General features: G+C 48.1%; 1 protein-coding gene across 2 annotated transcripts; it reads left to right on the top strand.

Moving 5' to 3' along the window:
* Positions 1-15: 15 nt before the first annotated feature.
* Positions 16-18345, top strand: SLC2A11 (solute carrier family 2 member 11). Of its 2 annotated transcripts, XM_079956823.1 has the most exons (12): positions 16-278; positions 3258-3356; positions 5246-5406; positions 7762-7886; positions 9414-9543; positions 10756-10904; positions 11486-11673; positions 12663-12773; positions 13938-14039; positions 15496-15571; positions 16138-16265; positions 18002-18345. In XM_079956823.1, exons 1-12 carry the CDS (start codon positions 84-86, stop codon positions 18200-18202), a joined length of 1665 nt encoding a protein of 554 aa, XP_079812949.1. In that variant the 5' UTR covers positions 16-83; the 3' UTR covers positions 18203-18345. The 2 variants fall into 2 exon arrangements, with proteins under 2 accessions (XP_079812949.1, XP_079812950.1); XM_079956824.1 differs by lacking the exons at positions 16-278; positions 3258-3356 and adding an exon at positions 4612-4789 and having other exon boundaries at positions 5189-5406.
* Positions 18346-24045: the final 5700 nt, after the last annotated feature.

Genomic DNA, 24045 nt, shown 5'->3' with positions numbered 1-24045 from the left:
CCCGGCCATACCGTCCCCCGCAAGGGGATCCTGGAACCCACTAGGCTAGCCCCGCTGGCCTCTCTCCCAGAGGCACTCTGCACATGCTCAGAGTCGCCCGTTGCGCGATGAGCCTCCGGGCTCAGCTCCAGCCAAGAAGCCCTGCCCAGCGCGGAGTCTCCGCCCACCCTCCTGCTAGCCGGCCGGCATCTGCCGGGAGAGCAGAGGAGGGAAGCCGAGCCGGGCCGAGCAGGATGCCGGACGGAGCCCCGCAACCTCTGCAGCCGCCGCGCCGCCAGGTGAGGCCCCGCCCCGCTCGCACACCTGGCCAGGACCGCGCGGGGGCGAGGCGGGGGCTGCGTCACGCTTCCGGGGCTCCTCTGCGGGGGGTGCGGGGGAGGCGACAGTTAGCAACCCCCGGGCGATCGGATATTTGCAAGGGTCCTCCCTCCCAGCCCTCTCGCCCCCTGCCTGCCCAGACTGGCAGCCCAGGACCCTTTGGCTCGCTGGGTGGCCCCGTCAGGCGCACGGCCTGGGAGGCCGCCGGAGGATCCGGCACAGCGTGCCCTGCCGAGTGGCAGCGACAGGTGAGGCGGAGACTTCCGACCCGGAGCCCCTCCGTCTCTAACCGGCATGCCTGCCGTCTCTAGCCCCGGGGACAAGCGTGGGGGCCGGCGGCGCGGGGTGCCCCTTCCATGCTTTCTGCCCTGCCCAGCTGGGCTGGCTGGAGCTACCAGCCGCTCCAAAAATTAAATTTGGAAACATGCCCAAATGCAGGAATCTGTAAACAAATATATCATAAATGGCAGAAGACGATAAAGATTAAATATTTTTATCTGCCACTTAGAAAAGCTGTTATCCACCAATTTTATTGTTGTATCTGCTTTTTTCTAAATTTTCCCTTCTATCTCTTCCATCTCTTAAACTAATCACTCCAGGAAGCTTCTGCATCAAGACTTCCAAACTTCCAAATTTTTGCTCAGCACTCTTTTCTAATTACTGGCACCTTATTTTCTCCATTTTAGTGCCAATTAACATATTGGCAGTAACTGTTAAATTCTGTATCAATTCCTTATTCTTGATTTGTTCCTCCAAATGTTCCAATAAATCTCTTTAAAAGAGTATTGGAAGGATTATTGTAATAATCTGCAGTTTTGTAAGAGTATATATTAAAAGTAGATGAATAAATGAGCAAATTATGTTAATTTGGATATGCAGAAGATATTAAAAATAAATTTAAGGAACCGAAGAAAGAGGGGGAAGGAAGTCAAGTTTTGAAATGTTAAGATGATTGTAAAATTAGTGAAATGTATAAAGCTGAAAAGGATAAATAAAATAATGATAACAAAACTCTTTTTAAAGAGTTACCAATGAAATTGTTAATCTCTTTTTCCAAAATCTTTAATTTAATGGGCGTATGCGTTTCATTATCCACAACTCCCAACATTTACTATCTCACCTGGTATATATTTTATTCAGTCTCTGTGATGTCTTATATGCCACTGGTAAAAGCAGTTTAGAATGGTTTTATCTTATGTTGACGTTGAGGAACTGCAATGGTCCCAAATTAAAGATTGCCTGCCCAACTTTCATCCCATTTCTCTCAAAATTTGTACCGTATTGTAGATTTAAGGTACTTAATCTTGGGATAAAAGAAAACACTTTAAAATAAAATGTAAGAAAATAACAGGCTGCTGGATCAGGTGAATAGGGATTCATCTAGTCCAGCGTCCTGTTCTTAGGGGGCAGGGACATCCAGATTCCTGTGAGAAGCCTGTTACAAGCAGGACCTGAGCTCAGATCTGCCCATCTGTGACTCCCAGCAAGCATTTACTTCTCTGACCATGAAGGCAGAGCTAAGCTATTATAACTAGTAGCCATCGCTAGCCCTCTCACGAATTTGCCTAATTCTCTTTTAAAGCCATGTAAGGTTTGTTCTGTTTTGTTTTAATAATATTTTTTATTAATTTTAACATATAAATTATAAAATGTACCACAAAACTTATACAATCTTTTTAGACTTCCATCAGCACCTCTGATGATCCACCGTTTTAACCACCTCTTATGCATTTCTTAACTTTATATTGCCTTTACATCTCTTAACAAATCATCCTTCCCCTTCTCCATTTTTACAATACTTCCAATAATACTCCTCACAAAACTTCTTGCAACCCTACAAACGTCATCTGTTCTTCACAATTACTTTTCAAATAGTCCGTAAATTTACTCCAGTCTTCCGTGAATTTCTGGTTGCTCCAGTTTCAAATCCTTCCTGTTAGTTTATCTAATTCTGCATAGTTCATTAACTTCATCCTCCATTCCTCAATCGACGGTAACTCTTCTTGCTTCCATTTTTGGGCCAATAATATTCTTGCTGCTGTTATTGCATATAAAAAGAACTTACATTCCTTTCTCAAACCTACAATTCTGTGATTCTATGACACAGTATCCCAACGACAGTCATATTTGTTCTTCAAAAGCCATTAATGTGCCTTCCATTGTTATCATGGGCGTAGCCAGGATTTATGTTGGGGAGGGGACAGGATACCCACCCATCCTATGTTTGGCTCTGTCTAGCAGATTCGGAATAAAATCTCTCAGCAACAGTTGCTTAAAATTACTTTCTTTTGACCCCAAGTGCTCAGAAAAATCTGTCAAAATCTTTCTACAGTTTCTACTTTTAGGTAAGTATTTTTATTTATTTACTTGATTTGGGGAGTCGGGGTGTACGGCTACGCCCATGATTTTTATTCCTTCTCATGTTTCCTTCTCTTGGCTGTCGTTGGGTTGGACCCATTTCAAAAACTTCACTCAGGGTTTTATAAAGTATAATCACGTTCTTATCCTACCCGATTAGCCACTTGACCTACAATCTTAAATTCCTCATTAAAAATAAAGGATTAAAGGAAAATCTGCCCTTGATATTATATTCTTTCAATCACCCCAGACATCTTAAGCTGCTTCAGTTCAGTGCGTTTGCCTCGCTGTCGATCAATTTCCTTTTTTTTCTTTTGGGCCATACCCTGGAAGTAATTGTTGCCAGTGGAGTCTTAGCACAACCGTGTTCTAAGATGAACCACTGTGTTGCATGGGTGACTTTCAGCGCTTACTGTGAAATGTATTGTTTTATAAATCATTGCTATACAGTATTAGGAAATTTATATTGTTCTATTTGGTCTCCTCAGTTGTGTGTTGCATGCAGAATGTTATTGTATGTTGAAAACCAAATAAATAAGGAAACATCCTTATTTTCTGAATGTTTCTGGGTCTTCCCTCAGCTTCAAGGCCGGGTCTTGATCCTGACGGTCTGTGCGGCTGGAATTGGGGGCACATTCCAGTATGGATACAACCTCACCATCATCAATGCCCCAACCACAGTAAGTCCTTACCTGACAACACTTACCCCAGTTTCCCCAAATGTTAGTAGAGACCAGGCCATCTCTGTTTAGAGGGTTCTAGGGTTGTCACGTCTGTCGATGAAGCATTTTTCTTTCCTGGGGTTATATTTACAGTGGTACCTTGGTTCTCAAACTTAATCCCTTCCATAAGTCCGTTCCAAAACCAAAGCGTCCCAAAACCAAGGCACACTTTCCCATAGAGAGCAATACAAAATGGATTCATCCATTTCAGACTTTTAAAAACAACACCTAAAGCAGCAATTTAACATGCATTTTACTATCTAACGAGACCATTGATCCAGAAAATGAAAGCAATAATCAATGTAAGGTAAAGGTAAGGGGACCCCTGACCATTAGGTCCAGTCGTGACTGACTCTGGGGTTGCGGCGTTCATCTCGCTTTACTGGCTGAGGGAACCAGCGTACATCTTCCGGGTCATGTGGCCAGCATGACGAAGCCGCTTCTGGCGAACCAGAGCAGTGCACAGAAACGCCGTTTACCTTCCTGCCGGAGCGGTTACCTATTTATCTACTTGCACTTTGACGTGCTTTTGAACTGCTAGGTTGGCTATAAAATAAGTAAGACAGCATTGTAGATGGTAAAAATTAAAACTAATTTTTTTTCTTACCTGCACTGATGATAGTCATTGTTTGGATGGGGGCCTCTAATCCATTTCCGCAGTCACACAATCAATCAATCAGTCAGTAGCTGAACTGGGTTCCACACAGTCACAAAAACAAATTAACGTAAAAAGCCTCAAAAACAAAAACGCAAAATAAGTAGCAAGAACAAAAGCGCCAAACCTAATCCGTTCCGGAAGTCCGTTTGACTTTCGAAATGTTCGAAAACCAAGGCACAGCTTCTGATTGGTTCAGGTGCCCCAGAAACAATAGCTGACAGCTGCATTGGACATTCGGCTTCTGAAAAAGGTTCGAAAACCGGAACACTTCCGGGTTTTCGGCTTTGAGAACCAAGGTACTACTGTACTTGCCCTGTGATCCTGTTAACTTGCCACGGGTTCACAGACTGAGGCAGCTGGCCCCCTCTCTCAGCATTTTTTCTTTTAGGGTGCCATGAAGCCGGACAGAGAGAGGTTTCTTTCTTTAGGGGTGAATGTAATTTTTCGTGAAGGCTCCTTTGCTCTTGTGCATTTTGTACACCTCCCCTCCCGAGTATTTTGCAGCGTGTTGGCCATGTCTGCATCCTCACTTTCCTCTAAGGTGCTTGGGGCGGAATATGTGGCTGCCCACCCTGATTTTGCCACAACAACAGCCTTGCGAGGTAGACCAGGCTCAGCGAGAGCGACTGGTGCAAGGTGACCGTGAGCGGGATTTGAACCTGGAGGTCTCTCCTCCCCATCCAGTACTCACCACATTAGGTCCTGGAAAAATGATATGTCGCATGCAGCACCTGTAGAAAGACTGTTGTTTGGAAATGTTATAAAGAATTAAGTATAATAGATTGTAATTGGGTTAAAGGAAAAAATAATGTTAGAATTTGTTAAGTTAAATGATAGGACAGAAGTTTGAGGAAGATGGAAAGGATTTGCTGAAACAATTAATCGGAGTGGAATACAAAAAAAGGGAGGTGTGAGGAGGTCGCTGAAACAAGTAAAAGAAAGTTAATAACATTGACAGTATAGGTTGTGTTTCTTTTTTCTTTTTTAAATTGTTTTTGTTTTCTTTTTGTTATGTATATGTAATATTTTTGTTTTTGTATTGTATTGTATGGTTTATGTTTAATTCTTTTTCTTTTTCCTTTCTGTAACTTTCAAAACTTTAATTAATATTTTTTTAAAAAAATAAAAAAAGAAAGAAAGACTGTTGTTTGTTTTCTCCCGATGTGACTTCAGCCTTTTCACATTTCAGTACATCCAGAGCTTCACAAATGAGACATGGCTGGAGCGGACGGGCAGCCCTCTCGAGGGGAAGCTGATCACCCTGATCTGGTCCTCTGTCGTCTCCATCTATCCTTTGGGGGGGCTCGTGGGAGCCCTCCTCGCAGGCCCCATGGCCATTAAGCTGGGAAGGTGAGGAGGCGCCTTGTAGATTTCTGCTTCAATGGGCTAAGACTCACAACCATTTTCAGCTGCTGACGCCCCATGGGGGACCCGGCCCTGTGTCAGTCTCTTGGTGGAGAGCAGGGCCGGATTTAGGTCTGATGAGGCCCTAAGCTACTGAAGGTAATGGGGCCCTTCATATGTCCAGCTGTCCTTTGTCAACAGCAAATGGTTGCTGTTTTTTGTGTTGAATACTGTATTTTTCGCTCTATAAGACACACTTTCCCCCCCTCCAAAAATTAAGGGGAAATATGTGTGCATCTTATGGAGCGGATGCAGGCTCCATGGCTTCAGCGAAAGCAACACAAAGCCAAGAGAGCAAGAGGGATCGGTGCGCACCGATCCCTTTTGCTCTCCTGGCTTCGCTTCGCTGGAGAGGCGCTGTGCAGCTTTCCCTCTCTGCGCAGCACCCCTTCAGTGAGGTGGGAGGAGAAATGGAAGGGGCTCCATTTCTCCTGCCACTTCGCTGAAGGGGTGCTGAGCAGAGAGGGAGAGATTTTTTTTTCTTGTTCTCCCCCTCTAAAACTATGGTCTTATGGTCCGGTGCGTCCTATAGAGCGAAAAATACAGTATATGCTATATGGTAATTTATGGACCTAATAGGTATCCAAAGCCATTTGCACATAACAAAATATGTCTTTTATCAATGTAATTTTTAAAAATGTTTTCATTAACAATTTCAACATAACAACATATCAAAACATATCATATTCATTATTTTCTCCCCTTTTTCCCCACCCCCCTCAAACCCTCCCTCTCCTCCCCCAAAGACTTCCCTCAGCTCCTCTCTGTAATTACAAAGTAATTGTTGAACTGAAACACAATTAAGAATTTTGGAAATGTACATCCAGGTTTTGCTTTTTTCCCTTTAAATTTTTGGGGGGCACCCAAGAGAGTGGGACCCTTGGCTATAGCTTGTTTAGCTTATAGAGTGGTACCTCAGGTTAAGTACTTAATTGGTTCCGGAGGTCTGTTCTTAACCTGAAACTGTTCTTAACGTGAAGCACCATTTTAGCTAATGGGGCCTCCTGCTGCCGCCGCACCGCCGGAGCCCGATTTCTGTTCTCATCCTGAAGCAAAGTTCTTAACCTGAAGCACTATTTCTGGGTTAGCGGAGTCTGTAACCTGAGGTACCACTGTACGTAAATCCGGCACTGGTGGAGAGGTAGGGGTGGCTATTGCAGAACTCACACCGCCTGCATTTTAGACATTGAACTTTTTACTGCCAGCATCTCAGTGCCTCAATTTATCAGTTACATGTAATTAAACCAGTTATTAAACGGAAATGAATCCTGCTCCAGTCAACCTAACCTGATTCCAAATGGCCTGGGTTGTTGTTGTGTTGTTGTTGTTGTTGTTTTTTGGGGGGGAGTATTGGCAAAGCCCAGGTGAGAGATCTGGGTGCTGGTCCCAGTACAGCCCAGTCACTGTGGCTTTCTCTGCTTGCTTTGGATGATAGCTGTGGAGTTCACCCAAAGTCCAAGAATCATTCTCACCCGCATTACCTCCTCCTGCCAAGACTGACATTCATCTCCCTGGGAAGAACTGGGCGTTCCAGGCAGCTTTTCCTTCCGCTGGAGGGGGGGGGCAAGCATGCGGGTGCAGCTGGCTTTATAAGCCAGGGAAGGGCATGGCCAGGAGCTGCTCCCTTGGGCCTTGGCACTGATCCTGAAGGGACAGGGGGCTGTTAGGGTTGGCCAAGGCAGGGGGTGTCACATGGAGGTTGGAACTTCGTGTTGACCAAGGAAAGTCACTGTGCCAAAACCGGCGCATGAGGGGAGTAGTGCAGGGGTGTGATGTGCATCCTCATTATGCCTGAACTGGGCTCCTGAGTCCTTTTGTTATGTACTGAGTTGAATAGGATCCAGAATGCAGCAGTCTGATTGGTCCTAGAACAATAGGATTCAGAATGCAGCAGTCTGATTGGTCCTAGAACAATAGGATCCAGAATGCATCAGTCTGATTGGTCCTAGAACAACAGGATCCAGAATGCATCAGTCTGATTGGTCCTAGAACAATAGGATTCAGAATGCAGCAGTCAGATTGGTTCTAGAACAATAGGATCCAGAATGCACCAGTCTGATTGGTCCACAGGAGCCACCCAATCCAGATCCAGGTGGAAGGGAATCCGCAACCTGATTGGCCTACAGCAGAATCCCGGAATTAGCCAATCACGTGGGGCCCATTTTGTAAATAATGTATATAAAGCAGACATTCTGGGGGAACTTCCATTCCTCCTCACCACTATGAGCTGAATAAAGAGCATGAAATCCACTCTCGACTCCGAGTATATTTCACCTTTTATCCCTCTTTCTTTCTCCGAAGGAAGAAATCTTTGCTGCTGAACAACTTGTTTGTGGTCTTGGCTGCGGTGTTGGTGGGATTCAGCCAAATGGCCAAATCCTTTGAAATGATCTTGCTGAGCAGATTTCTTGCAGGAATCAATTCTGGTAGGTAAGGAGGAGCGGGTGAGTTCAAGGTTCCCTACAGGCCACACCACTGAAAATGGGGAGTGTGTGTGAATCTGGAAAGCGTCTAACCAACTGAAGGATAACCAGGCAGCCCTTAAGTCTTCAGTCAAGGGCAAGCATGTCAGCAGATCTTTCTCTGCCAGTTCTTTGTCATCCCAAGAAGCAGGGCCAACTGGGACGCTGCAGGGTTCTGTCCTAAGCCTGATGCTTTTCAACATCTTAATAAATGGCTTGGATTGAGGAATGGAGGGGATGCTTATCAAATTTGCAGATGGCACCAAACTGGGAGGGGTAGCTAATGCCGCAGAAGACAGAATTGGGATTCGATATTCCCTGAAAACAGATTGGAGAACGGGGCCAAAACTAACAAACTTAATTTCGATAGGGACCAATATAAAGTTCTACACTTAGCAAGGAATAATCAGGGGCACAAATATAGGATGGGGGACAGCTGGCTTCACACCTGTGCATGATTTAGGGATCTTAGTAGACCACCAGCTTAATGCGAGTTAACAGTGTGATGCAGCCCGAAAAAAGAAAGTGCTATTTTAGGCTGCATCAACAGAAGTATAGTGTCCAGATTAAGGGAAGTAATAGGTAAAGGTAAAGGGACCCCTGACCATTAGGTCCAGTCGTGGCCGACTCTGGGGTTGTGGCGCTCATCTCGCTTTATTGGCCGAGGGAGCCGGCGTACAGCTTCCGGGTCATGTGGCCAGCATGACTAAGCCGCTTCTGGCAAACCAGAGCAGCACACAGAAACGCCGTTTACCTTCGCGCCGGAGCAGTACCAATTTATCTACTTGCACTTTGACGTGCTTTCAAACTGCTAGGTTGGCAGGAGCAGGGACCGAGCAATGGGAGCTCACCCCGTCGCGGGGATTCGAACCGCCAATCTTCTCATCAGCAAGTCCTAGGCTCTGTGGTTTAACCCACAATAGTCATGCTCTGTTCTTCCTTGGTCAGACCACACCTGGAGTACTGTGTCCAGTTCTGGGCACCACCATTTAAGAAGTGGGAAGGTGTGTAGCCAAGGGGCGACCAAGATGATCAAGGGTTTGGAAACCAGGCCTTATGAGGAACGGTTGAAGGAGTTGGTTATGTTTAGCCTGGAGCAGAGACGACGGAAGGGGCATGATAATTGGCTGGATGTAAGGAAAGCAAGCGGTGGGGGGGGGGGGCTGGGAGGCAAGTGCCTCCCTCACCTTTGAACATTCCTAGAGCAATAAACAAAGTTGATAGTTTTTGGGGCACAAGAGGGAAAACATTAGGACAAGGTGCGAGGCTGGTGGGGAGGAGATGACAGGCGAGTTTGGGCAAAGGTTAGAACTTGGAGAAAGTTACTGTTGTTTCTGCAGGCTGGGGAATAAACAAATGTCATCTGACCAGTCCCAGCCGGTCTGGAGTCTCTCTCTGTGTGTGCGTGGGGGGGGGGGGGGAGAGGACGAACCACTATAGATTGGAGCACTGCCACATTCCTGATCCTTGTTTGTCTCTCCTCCTGGCCAGGCGTGAGCATGAACATCCAGCCCATGTACCTGGGAGAAAGCGCCCCCAAGGAGCTCCGTGGAGCCGTGGCCCTGACGTCTGCATCCTTCACAGCCCTGGGGTTGGTGATGGGACAGGTGGTTGGACTGAGGTGAGGCTGAAAGGGGCATCCTGGGGAAGATATTGGGGGGGGGGGGATACCATCCTCTTTCCATCCGCCTAAAAAAAAGAAAAAAGAAATCCTCAAGGGCACAGCAAACCTCTGCATTTCTTCCAGCAAAGGGTTTACTCCAAGCACAGCAATCCTGGCTACTTGGCCCCATAATGATCTGCAGCATCTTTGCCCAGAAAACTACTGTATTTTTCGCTCTATAAGACGCACTGGACCACAGGATGTACCTAGTTTTTAGAGGGGGAAATCAAGGGGGGGGAATTATTCCCCCCCCCAGCCCCAAAGAGCAAAGAAGCCAAGACCTGCTCGCAGTCTTGGCTTCTGCCATAGCCGCGCAACCTCTCCAGCCAGGAGAGGCTGCGCAAGGCTAAAGAGGCCAAAACAGCGAGCGGGATGGATCGCACTCGCTTCCTTGGCTTCTTCTTTAGCCTTGCGCAACCTCTCCAGCCAGAAGAGGCTGCGCAAGGCGCAAGGCTATGGCAATTCCCCCACCTCCCGCAAAAGCCCACAAGAGCTGTGCACCCTTTAAGGAGCGACCAGCTCCTGCGGGCTTTTCTATGAGGAGGGAGAAGGGACTGACTGGCCATGTCAGTCCTTTTTCCCTCCTAGGGAAAAGCCCCCAAGAGCCACCCGAAGCTTGTGTGCAGCTCTTGGGGGCTTTTCCTGCCTGCCTCCCCCCTGCATTTGCTCCATAGGACGCACAGACTTTCCCCCTTAGTTTTTAAGAGGGGGAAAGTGCGTCCTATGGAGCGAAAAATACGGTACTTGGATGCTGAGCAGCTACATTAAGCCCTTCCTGGGGCACAGAGAAAGAAGCTGGGGTGGGGCTAGTATTGGGATTATGCAGGGCTGCCTTCTGCTGAGTCTGACCCTGGCTCCATCTAGCTCAGCATTGTCTACACGGACTGGCAGCAGCTTTCCAGGGTTTCAGGCAGAGAGTCTCAAACCTACCTGGACATGCCATTCAGGATTGAAATCGGGGCCTTCTTCCTCTGAGCTGCAGCTCTCACCTTCTATTATTTCTTTATATGGGGTTTTAATGTGTTAAGTTGCTTTGGGGCCACTGTTCTGTGTGCGAAAAGTGACAAACAGACATAAACAGAAAAAGTAAATGCATACATTCGACTTAACGAGGCCCAAACTGCCGGCTCAGAAAGGTTCTGCTCACACAATTCTGTCTTTTTAATGCAGAGAAATTTTAGGAGCAGAGGAAAGCTGGCCTCTCCTCCTGGCCAGCAATGCAGTGCCTGCTCTGATCCAGCTGGTCTTGCTGCCCTGGGCCCCGGAAAGCCCCCGGTACCTATTGATCGACCGAGGAGATGAAGAATCTTGCATCTGTGGTGGGTGTGCTCAGTGCTTCTCCTTGCTTTTTAAAAAAACCCAGCTCAGGACAAAATTGCCTTCTGGTTCTCCTGTTGCATCGAGTTCCTTAGTTGCTTCCATTCCAAAGGCTCTGAGTTCCAGTCTGGCAGGCTTCACCCTGTATAAATAATCACTACTCGTGTCTGTTTAAGGCAAGGTTCCCCAAACTTGGGTCTCCATCTAATTTTGGACTACAACTCCCATCATCCATGACCACTTGTCCTGCTAGCTAGGGGTGATAGGAGTTGTAGTCCACAAATAGCTGGAGACCCAAGTTTGGGAAACCCTGGTTTAAGGGAAGATCCGTAGGGGATGGTGCATGGTTCCTCCCATAGGAGAAAGCAGATTCACAACAAGAGCAGCTTGAGCTGTTTCCTGTACCCCTGTCGTTTGTGAGCTGCCTTCCTAATTTGCTTTCAAGCTCACCCCAAGCTCCAGCAGCTCAACAGGTGCTCAGAGTATGTTTGGAATCCCTAATAAAACTCTGAGCATCTCCTGGAGTTTGACCGCTCCATCTTCATGCTTGCAGCCCTGATGTTGCCCCTCTTGCCTCTTCCAGCTTTGCAGAAGCTGCGGGGCAGCGACGACCTGGGCGGGGAGATGAAGGAGCTGCTGGCCGAGCAGGCGGCCCTCCGAGGGGTGACAGCCAAGGCCCCCTGGGAGCTCTTCAGGGACCCGGCCGTGCGGTGGCAGCTCATCACCATTGTCTTCCTCAGCAGTGCCATGCAGCTCTGCGGCAACGACTCTGTGAGTGACTGGGAGAAGGCAAGGAGGGAATCAGCTTGAGTATTGGCAGGGTTGTGGGCAGTGGCATAGCATAAAGCTGGTTGCCATGGGTGCAAAATTGTTAGGGGTGCAACATTTCAACCAGGAAGTGACCTCTCCAGACAATGGAACAACTCATCTCTGCAGCTGAGATCTCCCGGGCGACTCAGACACCCAAATGTGCATGCATACTCCACCTGTTTCCCTCCACGTGGCCCCAGGCACTGGCAACCTACGCTATGCCACTGATGAGGGGGGTGCCAGTTCAGGTCTTTAGCCGGGGCCAGGCAGGAGCTACCCAAAAGTGCCAGGCTCCAGAAGCAGAGAGACCCTTCTGGTGGGCTTGTCAAAGGCGTTATGAGCCAGGCTGGACTCTGGGGGGATTTGGCCGTCCTTGACCCACACAGCACAGGTCTGGGGGTTGTGTAAGAACAGGAGGGGACGCGGGTGGCGCTGTGAGTTAAACCACAGAGCCTAGGGCTTGCCGATCAGAAGGTCGGCGGTTTGAATCCCCGTGACGGGGTGAACTCCCGTTGCTCGGTCCCTGCTCCTGCCAGCCTAGCAGTTCGAAAGCACGTCAAAGTGCAAGTAGATAAATAGGTACCACTCCAGCGGGAAGGTAAACAGTGTTTCTGTGCGCTGCTCTGGTTCGCAAGAAGCGGCTTAGTCATGCTGGCCACCTGACCCGGAAGCTGTACGCCGGCTCCCTCGGCCAGTAAAGCGAGATGAGCACCGCAACCCCAGAATCGGTCATGACTGGACCTAATGGTCAGGGGTCCCTTTACCTTTTTAAGAAAAGGAGGTGCTCTTTGGAGAGGTGCTTGCAAAAATATGCTCACCCCTACCACCACCCGCTGTCCCTTCTTCCCCTCCTGAGTGCTGCCTCTCGTTCCTGTGTATGTGTCTGCAGCGAAACCAGAGCTCTGCAGCTCTTCAGTCATCCTTCCTCCATCTCCCTTTGTGTCCCCCAGATGTACTCCTATGCCTCGACCGTTTTCCAAGAGGCCGGGATCCCTTACGACAAGATCCAGTACAGCATAATCGGCACAGGCAGCTGCGAGCTGATCACCGCCATGACTTGTGTGAGAATCTCTGCTGCCCTTCAGCAGCAACCTGCTTCCTTCTGCTGCTCCCCCCCCCAAATACTGGGTTGTCGATAGGCAGCGACGGAGAGCGCTTGGACCCTTTGCTTTGGGGGGGGGGGTGTCTCTGAGCGGTGAAGTGGGGAGCCATTTCTGGGGGAGGTGGAGCTTCCGGATGGGGGTGGGAGTCTGCCTTCTCTCTCACACCCAGTTCTGTTCGCCTCACCTCAAAATGGGTACTGTTGAGCTGGGGAATGTTCAGAAATGGGCAGCCAGGGTGATGAAGGGGGTGGAGCGATAAAAGGTTGCAGCACTTTAAAGAGACAAGGCCGAGAACAAGGACATGATGGAACTGCGTAAGTTTCATGTGGTATGGGGGGGAAATGGAAAGAGGGAGAGATAAAGTGACTCTCTTGTTCATAGCTAGCTGTGAAACTCAGGACAGACAAAGGGAAGAACTTTGAATACATCCTGCTAGCAGAAAGCAGGGGTGTGTGTGTGTGTGTGTGTGTGTGTGTGTGTGTGTGGTGTCTGCCTGCAGAGCCATCAAATGGCCTCCCCTCCCCTCCCTCCTTTTATTTTTTACAATGAAGAGTGTTAACCAGGATTTGAGTGTGATTCTGGTCCGACTGCACTGGCTACCAATTAGTTTCTAGGCCCAATTCAAAGTGCTGGTTTTGACCTCTAAAGCCTTAAACAGCTCAGGGCCGCAATACCTTAAGAACTACTTCCTTCTATATGAACCTACCCAGACCCTGAGATCCTCTTCTGAGACCCTCCTTCGTGTGCCTCCTCAAGAGGTCCGGAGGGTGGCAACATGAGAACGGGGCCTTCTCTGCAGTGGCTCCCCACCTGTGGAATGCTCTTCCCAGGGAAGTTTGCCTGGCGCCTTCATTACACACCTTTAGCAAAAATGTTCCTTTTTAACCAGGCCTTTGTTTGATCTGTTTGTGTAGTGTGTTGTTGTTTTTATTCTGGTTATGTATATTGTGATCTTTTCTGTGAACCTCCCTGAGACCTCCAAGTATAGGGCGGTATATGAACTCAACAATAACAATACAAATAATAATTAGATCTGCCGTGAGACGAACTCCCCATTGCTTTGGGGCAGGCTTAGCGTGAGAGTCCTCCTGGCGGTAACTTCCCTGTGTTGCTTTTCTCCAGAATATGATCATTGAGCATGTCGGACGAAGGAAGCTGGTGATGGGCGGATACAGTCTCATGTCTGTGTGGGCCATTGTCTTCATGGTGGCCCTGTCTCTGCAGGTAACTGAGCTCTTGAAGGAGAGGCTGAGCAGGACCCAAATACGAGTCCGACTCTGTGGAATGGGTTTTAATGGGTAAAGGTAAAGGGACCCCTGACCATTAGGTCCAGTCATGGCCAACTCTGGGGTTGCGGCGCTCATCTCGCTTTATTGGCCGAGGAAGCTGGCATACAGCTTCCGGGTCATGTGGCCAGCATGACTAAGCCGCTTCTGGCAAACCAGAGCAGCGCACGGAAACGCCGTTTACCTTCCTGCCAGAGTGGTACCTATTTATCTACTTGCACTTTTTGGCATGCTTTCGAACTGCAAGGTTGGCAGGAGCAGGGACCGAGCAACGGGAGCTCACCCCGTCACGGAGATTTGAACCGCTGACCTTCTGATCAGCAAGTCTTAGGCTCTGTGGTTTAACCCACAGCGCTACCCGCGTCCCTTACCTTTAATGGGTAGGAGAGGATATATTAATAGCAATTTATCCCTCCAGGTGCTCCTGTGTGTCTGCTGAACAGAGTTTAAAGTTCCATCCTTAGGCATTAATGTGTGTTTTCCCCCACTTTCTTTTTCTTTCCTTCTCTTTCATCACTTTATTTCCTGTAACTGAAATGATTTAAATAAAATGTTAATAATAAAAAGTTCCACGCTTGGGAGAAAAATTGAGGCATGTCAGAGTAGACTGCGAAGCCTTCTTTTAATTACGTCCAGCTATGAAGTGAACTGGCTCCCCCTTTTCATTTGCCCCGCTTAACCAAGAAATCAGACAACTGACTGTGGAAGTAAGCTTAAAACAGGATTTACTTACGCATAGTCTTTGCACTGGTTCTGAGCCACAGCAGCAGTAAAATTGTGCAGGTTAAATACTTTCATTCAAAGTAGAAACAGTCTCAGGCATGATTTGTCAAAGAAAGAGAGAGGGTGGGAGAGGAACAGGAAATTACATAGCCCTCCCAGGAGAGGAGGGGAAATGACATCACACAGAACCCTCTCTTCCAATTACATCTCTATGGGCTGAGTCTTTGTGTACCAGTAATACAGTTCTGTGGTCATTTGCTCCTAAACTTATGAACGAGCAAGAATTGTTGGATTTTGACTGCAGTTTCCCACACAATTTTCCACTAACCCCTTTGCCTTTGTGAAATATACTCGGAGTCGAGTGTGGATTTCATGCTCTTTATTCAGCTCATAGTAGTGAGGAATGAAAGTTCCCCCAGAATGTCTGCTTTATATACATTATTTACACAATGGGCTTCACGTGATTGGCTAATTCTGGGATTCTCCTGTAGGCCAATCAGGTTGCGGATTCACTTCCACCTGGAGCTGGATTGGGTAGCTCCTGCGGACCAATCATACTGCTGCATTGTTCCAGGGCCAATCAGACTGCTGCATTCTGGACCCTATTGTTCTAGGACCATTCAGATCCTATTCAACTCAGTACATAACACTTTGCCGTCTTTGATTTGCAGAACCAATACAGCTGGATGCCTTACCTGAGCATGTCCTGCATCTTTGCCTACATCCTGAGTTTTGGAATTGGGCCAGGTGAGTCAGAACGGAGCGGACTCCCTCCCTGGAAAGCTGTGCTTTGAGGCGCTCACGTCCAACCTGAAACAAGAGCAGGCACGCACATCAACATGACGTGGGTGTTTTGTTTGGAAGCCTTAGCATCCATGAGGACTAGATGCTTGTCGGTGGAGATTCTCAGTTTGGTGCCCAAAGCAATTGCTAGGGAGACACTCCAAAGAGAAGGCGAGTACAGCAGAAATTGAGCAAGTGATACTGGAGGAGCCTCATTTCCCTCCACTCTGTTGTGCTCAACACCCTCCCGTTGAAGATTTATTTCTTTAAAGCAGGCTTCCTCAAACTCAGCCCTCCAGATGTTTTGAGACTACAATTCCCATCATCTCTGACCACTGGTCCTGCTAGCTAGGGATCATGGGAGTTGTAGTCCCAAAACATCTGGAGGGCTGAGTTTGAGGAAGCCTGCTTTAAAGCTTCTCGCCATTAACACACCCACACAATCTGGATAGATGTTAGTGTCCTGCCATTACATCTTGACCTTGCAGCTCCAGAGAGAAAGTGATGAAAAATATGTTTGATTTTCCTAGCCGGCGTGACGGTGATTATGCCCATGGAGATTTTCGACCAGGTGTCTCGCCCAGCTGCCTGCATGATCTGTGGTTCTCTGCTGTGGGCCAACTTGTTCCTGGTGGGCATGGTGTTTCCTTTCCTTGTGGTAAGCAAACTCCGTCCGTCCGACTGCCATGCTGGGTTGAACCATGGGTCAATGCTGTTGGGACAGGATAGGAAGTGGGAGAGACTCATTTGAAGCCACGACTCCTCTTTTCTGTCCAATTTCGATTTGCACTGCAATCCTACTAAGCGGATTTGACAGTCTCCTCCTGCATGAATTTGTCAAAACCGTTTTTTAAATATGTGCATATATATATGTGTGTGTGTGTGTGTGTGTGTGTGGGACGCAGGTGGCACTGTGGGTTAAACCACAGAGCCTAGGGCTTGCCGATCAGAAGGTTGGCGGTTCGAATCCCCACGACGGGGTGAGCTCCCGTTGCTCGGTCCCTGCTCCTGCCAACCTAGCAGTTCGAAAGCACGTCAAAGTGCAAGTAGATAAATAGGAACCGCTCCGGTGGGAAGGTAAACGGCGTTTCCGTGTGCTGCTCTGGTTCGCCAGAAGTGGCTTAGTCATGCTGGCCACATGACCCGGAAGTTGTACGCCGGCTCCCTCGGCCAATAAAGCGAGATGAGCACCGCAACCCCAGAGTCGGCCACGACTGGACCTAATGGTCAGGGGTCCCTTTACCTTTACTATCTATCTATCTATCTATCTATCTATCTATCTATCTATTAAATTTTCTGTTTTTACAATTTAAAATACTCATTGAAACATACTTAAAATATCAATGATTTCCCTTCTCTTTGCATTGTTCATTTTGCATATCATAAATCCCTGCATATTTTACAAAAACTAAACCATTCAGTATTCCATTATTGCATCCATCAAAACCTATTTACACTGTTGAATTTATCTTAATGCTACCAACGTTTTAAAGTGTACACAATTTCTATATTTTAAGTCTGCAGGGTGGCATTCTTCTTTAGTTGGGACCTGGATCGTTTTCCATTTTGGGGCTAACAAAACATAGGCCGCAGTAGTGGCACACATAAATAACCTTTTGAGACACGTGGGAATTTCAGTCTGAATTATCCCCAAGGAAAAGGACTGTCTAACTCAGGCACCCCCAACCTTTGGCCCTCCAGATTTTTTGGACTACAATTCCCATCATCCCTGAGCACTGGTCCTGTTAGCTAGGGATCATGGGAGTTGTAGGCCAAAACATCTGGAGGGCCGCAGGTTAAGGGTGCCTGATTTAACTCTAATCCTCTTTTGAAGCAGTCTAAGTTGGTGGCCAGGGACGCGGGTGGCACTGTGAGTTAAACCACAGAGCCTAGGACTTGCCGATCAGAAGTTTGGTGGTTCAAATCCCCGCAACGGGGTGAGCTCCTGTTGCTCGGTCCCTGCTCCTGCCAACCTAGCAGTTCAAAAGCACGTCAAAGTGCAAGTAGATAAATAGGTACCGCTCTGGCGGGAAGGTAAACGGTGTTTCCATGCGCTGCTCTGGTTTGCCAGAAGCGGCTTAGTCATGCTGGCCACATGACCCGGAAGCTGTACACCGGCTCCCTCGGCCAATAAAGCGAGATGAGCGCCGCAACCCCAGAGTTGGCCACGACTGGACCTAATGGTCAGGGGTCCCTTTACCTTTACCTAAGTTGGTGACCATCAGGACCACAAATGCAAATCCTTAAGCAGCTACCATTGCAGACACTTTGGGTGGGAGGGAGTCCCAGAGCAAACTGAGCAGCACCAGAGGGGACTGTTCAGAAAAGTTTAAGTACGGGGCTCACTCTGTGTGCATCACGGACAAACTGAAGGCCTCTCCTCTCTCCCCTCAGGAAGGCCTTGGCCATTACTGCTACGTTCCCTTCTTCACCGTCTGCGTCTCTGCTGCCCTCTATGTCGCTTTCTTCCTCCCCGAGACCAAAGGGAAATCCTTTCTGGAAATCTCTGAGGAATTCAACAAACGGAACTTCAAAGCACAGACTCATGAGGAGTCCAGGAGCCTTTCTGAGGAAACAAAGTCCACCATGTTGTAGCCCCCGAAGGATGGAGGAGAACGACAGGGACACGGGGAGAGAAAGTTGGTTTTGTGCCACCAGGCAGATCTATCCCTCCACACACACACCTGCACCCCCAAATTCCCAGTACGGGGTAAAAACTGCAGCTGAAGCCAGTTTAGAGTGGGGAGGTGGGATGGAACATTTTCTGTTTCTCAAATACTGATTTGCGCGTTAAAAGTCCTGTACAGAAATGTCCACTCCCAAGATTTTTAGTGGGTTTTCAGTTTTAGAATTTCTTATACATTGTATAAGAAATAATGCCCAGAGTCTGGAATTTGAACCCTAAAATGTCGTTTCTGACCATCAGCTGCCAGGCTTGGTCAGTTAGAGGGAGCAGCGCACTACAGTGGTACCTCGGGTTACATACGCTTCATGTTATACATGCTTCAGGTTACACACTCCGCAAACCCAGAAATAGTGCTTCAGGTTAAGAACTTTGCTTCAGGATGAGAACACAAATTGTGCTCTGGTGGCGTGGCGGCAGCAGGAGGCCCCATTAGCTAAAGTGGTGCTTCACGTTAAGAACAGTTTCAGGTTAAGAACAGACCTCCAGAACAAATTAAGTACTTAACCCGAGGTACCACTGTATTCCAGGGTGTTGCTTTGGGGACGATTTTCTAAACATGAAATTGATTCACGAGGAGGGAAAACCCACCTGCGCTTTAATTGATGCCCAAATGTATTCATAGCCAAATGTATTGAGAAGGTTTATTTAGGAGAAACCCACAAACCCCACCCCCACCCCCCGATCTACGAATGGGTTGCCTCTTTAACATGTATTAACATGCCTGGGGCATCTTTTTTTGACAGAAAGTGTGTTAAAATATAGAAACTATTCCGCAAATCCCTGCTAGAGGTCCTTCTGAGAAAAGTCCTGGCTACTTCACTCCGAGTTTAAAAAGTGAATTAATACGGAACCATGAAAGAACTTCCATCGTGCACTGGATTCTTTTTTTATTAAGCGATCGTGGTAGATTTTCCTCCTTTAAGTTTGCTTGAGCTATTCTGCCAGTGTCCCACCCCCACCCCCTGAGCTGTGCCAAGGGTCTGGGGGGGTAAGGATGCCTTATTTTCTCTTTCTAGAAATTTCCCTGTTGTGCCCTGCTTTAGCTGCCTGTTACTGCTGCTTTGTTGAGCTCCTCCGCAAGTTCTCTGAGCGGTAGCCGTGCCTGTAGTGCTCCCGTGTGGCCACCCGGAATAATTTCTCCTCCTTCCTTCACTCAGAGCAGTAACTACCTCAAATAACTCTTGCTTGTGCCTCTCTGCCTTTGGATTTCCTTTAATTTCGTCGCTAGATTTGTTGGGTTTTTATATACAAGCCGCCCAACCTTTTCACTGTTTTATGGTACAAAACGACCTTTGATGATTCCCAGACTTTTGATTTCGGTGTCAGTCCCACAACCGCCCTGCCGATAGCCAGAAGAATCGTGATGTATCTCTGTAGCTGTTAGTTTTCTTGACTTCAGAGACTGGCTGAAGCCTGCAGACTGAGCGGAGGTGTCCCTCTTTTAGCTGCCATGATGGTGACAACATGGTCTCTCTCTTTCTCCAGCTTCTTCTGGGACGGTCATGCTGCCAGTGTTTCTTCTCCCTGCCTGCCTTGGCTCTCGCTCTTTTACTGCTCCTTCTGCTGTTTCCCAGCAGGCATTAAAACCTTGTCCCGCCTTTCAAAGGTGGCATCATTTTCATTTGACAAGTCCCATGTCAGGACAATCATATAGCTAGAATCACAGATTGGTAGGAATTGCAAGAGATCACAGTGGCCATTTAGTCCAACCCCCCTTCAACGCAAGGATCTCAGCTAAAGCATCCATGACAGATGGCCATCCAACCTCTGCTTAAAAACCTCCAAGGAAGGAGAGCCCACCACCTCTCGTGGAAATCTGTCAGAAAGTTTTTTCCTAATGTTTAGTCGGAATCGCCTTTCTTGCAACGTGAAGCCATTGGTTTGAGTCCTCCCCTCCACAGCAGGAGAAAAGAAGCTGTTCCCTCTTCCATGTGACAGCCCTTGAGATATTTGAAGATGGCTATCATATCTCCTCTTAGTCTCGTCTTTTCCAGGCTCCAACATACCCAGCTCCTTCAACCGTTCCTCATAAGGCTTGGTTTCCTTAGGAGCTACTGATTGTACAATGCACATTATAGTCCGAAATGCCGGAACGGTCCCTATTCCCATTGGATCCCATTGGATTCAAGTATTACTGAGGTAGCTTCAGAGATCCTACCACAGTATGGTATCCACAACCGTGCACCAATAAGGCTGGAGGTGGTGGGGAGAAACTGCTCCAAACAAGGCCGGGGTGGGGTGGGGGTCTTAATCATGGCTCCTTGCCTCAGAATTCTCTGAAAAAGTGCCTTGTGGGCCATGGAATCATAGAATTGTGAAGTTGGAAGAGACCACTAGGGTCGTCTGATCCAACCCCCTGTAATTCAGGAATCTTTTGCCCAATGTAGGACTCCAACCCACAACCTTGTGATAGAGTCTCATGCTCCACTGACAGAGCCTTGACTGCTTTCATCGCCCCCCTCTCCTACTGATGTCTCTGATCCCTGATTTCAGGATCCAGGAGGGAGTGGAGTTTGTTGGGATGATGGGAGGCAGCTATCTTTGTACACCAGGTGGAGGCTCGTTGCCTTATCGAATGCCTTTTCCTGCCACAGGGCATATTCGTCTGCATGTCTGCTACAGCCTTAGCAAGGCAGCTGCCTCTCCCAAACCTGCTCTGCTTGCAGGGTCACGCCAAAGAAAAATCACAGAAGCAGCAAGGCAGCTTCGTTGGCACACATCATTTAATAAACACTGTAGAGGTTAGAGCTTTTGCAAAATGCAAACATGAAAAAGTGTTGGTTTCATTATGTGTGTGAAGGAAATAATGAAATCCTGGCAAGACGAGGGCATGAAATAAATTTATGAAAAAATATATAAATAAAACTATTTCTTTGGAATGAGCAACATGGACTGATGTATCTTCTGTGCCAGTGAAGATTTTAAGAAAATCTGCGAAAACCCTTTTTGTAGTGCTGGTTAATGACAGTATACACAGTTGTACCTTGGTTTTTGAACAGCTTAGTTCTTGAACGTTTTGGCTTCCAAACGCCGCAAATCCAGAAGTGAGTGTTCTGGTTTGCGAACGTTCTTTGGAACCTGAACATCCGACTCGGCTTCTGCAGCTTCCAATTGGCTGCAGGAGCTCCCTGCAGCCAATCAGAAGCCGTGCTTTGGTTTCTGAATGTTTTGGAAGTCGAACGGATGTATATACAGATTCCATTCGACTTCCAAGGTACAACTGTATATGGGAAGCATATAGGGGGTCAGTGGCTTGGTGTCTCATGTGGCCCCTAACACGCCAAAAGAGCATAGGATGGGGAGCCAGATGCTGTCGAACTCCCGATTTCCAGCAGGTGACAGGGAGGTTTCCTTGGGCTTTAGATGGATCCTCTTTTCCCGTCTACCATTTCCTCTGTTAATCTTGACCCCAAATAAACTCCCACCTCTTCTTGGCATAGGCAGTTGACATGTAATTGTTTAATTCAGCATTGCAGGCAGATGGAAGGAAGTCCAGGTTTAGTCATTGCCTGCTCTAGATAATGGATTACCAGTTTGGGTAATTGATTACCATCTCTCTCGACAGAACGTGAAAGGGATCTGTTCTCTCCAACGGCTAGCTTTGTGTCAGCCGGGATATTATTGTTGCGAGTTGTTCGGGGTTGAGGGTGAGGGTGTATGATGCCTGAGTCCCTTCTAATTCCTGGTTCTACCAAGAGTTAAAATCTAATGGAGGGTCCCATTGGTGAATTTGCGAGGCGAGGACCATAGTTATTCCTTAGTATAAGAAAGAAAGCTGCTTTGTGCTGGTATACCTGAAGGAGCGTCTCCACCCCCATCATTCAGCTCTGAGGGCCTTCTGGCAGTTCCCTCACTGTGAGAAGTGAGGTTATAGGGAACCAGGCAGAGGGCCTTCTTAGTAGTGGCACCCACCCTCTGGAACGCCCTCCCATGAGATGTCAAGCAAATAAACAACTATCTGACTTTTAGAAGACATCTGAGGGCAGCTCTGTTTGGGGAAGTTTTTAATGTTTGGTGTTTTATTGTGTTTTTAATATTCTGTTGGGAGCTGGGGAGGCCTGGCCACATGGGGAGGGTATAAATAAGTAATAAATTATTATTATTATTATTATTATTATTATTATTATTATTATTATTATTGGCAAATGAGTGGGTCCCAGTAACTTGTGGTCAGTGGACTAGGGGGACTAGCCTAGTCCCCTGGCTAGTCCTTCCTTCCCAAAGCCCAGGAAGCTTCTGCCAGGCTTAGGGAGTGAGGCATGATGCTCATGCATGCGATGTCAGGAGGTGGCAACCTCACACGTGCAATTTCACACACAAAGCCTCTCCCGACATCCGGAGGGGGGGGGATTGCGGGCTCACGCCCACCTTCACCCACGCGGGGCTGTTTACAGCCCTGCGCGATCTAGGGAATCCTCGGGCCACGTCATTGCCTGGGCCAGCCAATCGGCTGGCTGCAGAGGCGGGGCTTGGGGATAATTTAAGGTCAGCGGGGCCCGAGAACGCCCCTTTCTCTCTTTGTTCCAGCTGCAGTTTCCCACCCACCCGCCCTCTAGGTTTTTCCTTTGACTTTGCTATGGACCTCGGTTGGTCGCCGCAAGGGGCCTGGTAGGAGTTTTTCCATTTTGGCTAATTGGCATTGATTTTGAAGCCATTTGGTTTTTTCCACCTACCTCGTAGCAAAACGTCACAACACCTTTGGTTTGGGCAGTTAGGCATTGGTAGGGGTATTATTATGCTGATGAGATGGGGGGCAGCGCCATCACCTCCCCCAAATGCTGAGGGGTAGTCTGATAAAGGATTCCGGGGAGCGTTGCCTCGTCCGAAACCTATGGAGGCTAGGGCCTAAAGCACACTCCCAAGCGGTGACCCCTCGGGGAGCACCTAGGGATGTGCATCTCAGGGGCTCCCCCTGTTGGAGTTAACCCCTCCCGGTCTTGTGCCGGATAGTCTGTTAGGACCAATGCCTAAAGCCAATACCGCTCTTACCTGTAATCAATAAAGTTGTGGCCAATATTTGCCCATTAACCTTAATTTTGGTGTCCTGTGTCTTTATTTCTATCCAACTTGGGGGGGGGGGGGGCAGGAATCGCCACGCAAACACCATTCTCCTTTACAAAGTGGCACCTCTGGCCCTAACTGTTCCCCTATGAAAAAAAATCCCTGCATGCCACTGGCCGGTAGTGAGAAGGAAAATAGCCAGATGGGTGGCCCAGAAGGTCTTGCTTCTCCCATAGCCGCAGCCTTGGATTCAAGCAGAACTAAAGCATGGCTTTCCCTCTTTGGCTTGTCAACCAGCTCTCCTACGACCTCTCCTTCTCTGGCAAATGACCTTCTCACAACCACTCCAAAAATGTGCTGTAGGGTTGGCTCAGCCACCTGGTGTTTGAATGGAGCAGGACTCTTGGAGCTTTCCAATCTTCTCCCTCTCTACAAAGACCCCATTATGGCCTGTGTTTTGCTAAAGGGCCAGAGGAGGCTGTGCTGGCACCCCACAGCGGCCAAACATCACCATTCACAGGATGAGAAAAAAAACCATTCTTGGAACGGGGTCGTCTCACGCAGAGATCCAAAGCCATCAACTTCACACAAAAGATATACTCTGCTCGTTTACACAGGACTTGCTTGTTTTGGCAAATGACACTCTGCAGGCCCAGCCCATTCCTACACGGCACCATCTCCACCCCCATCGTTCTACCCACATGCTGAGGTCCAGCACAGAGGGCCTTCTGGCAGTTCCCTCATTGCGAGA

Source organism: Podarcis cretensis, assembly GCF_951804945.1.
Source record: "Podarcis cretensis genome assembly, chromosome: 16".
In the NCBI taxonomy this organism is placed as follows: domain Eukaryota; kingdom Metazoa; phylum Chordata; class Lepidosauria; order Squamata; family Lacertidae; genus Podarcis; species Podarcis cretensis.
Note: the sequence above shows the minus strand (reverse complement) of the source record. Positions and strands in the feature narration are given on the sequence as shown.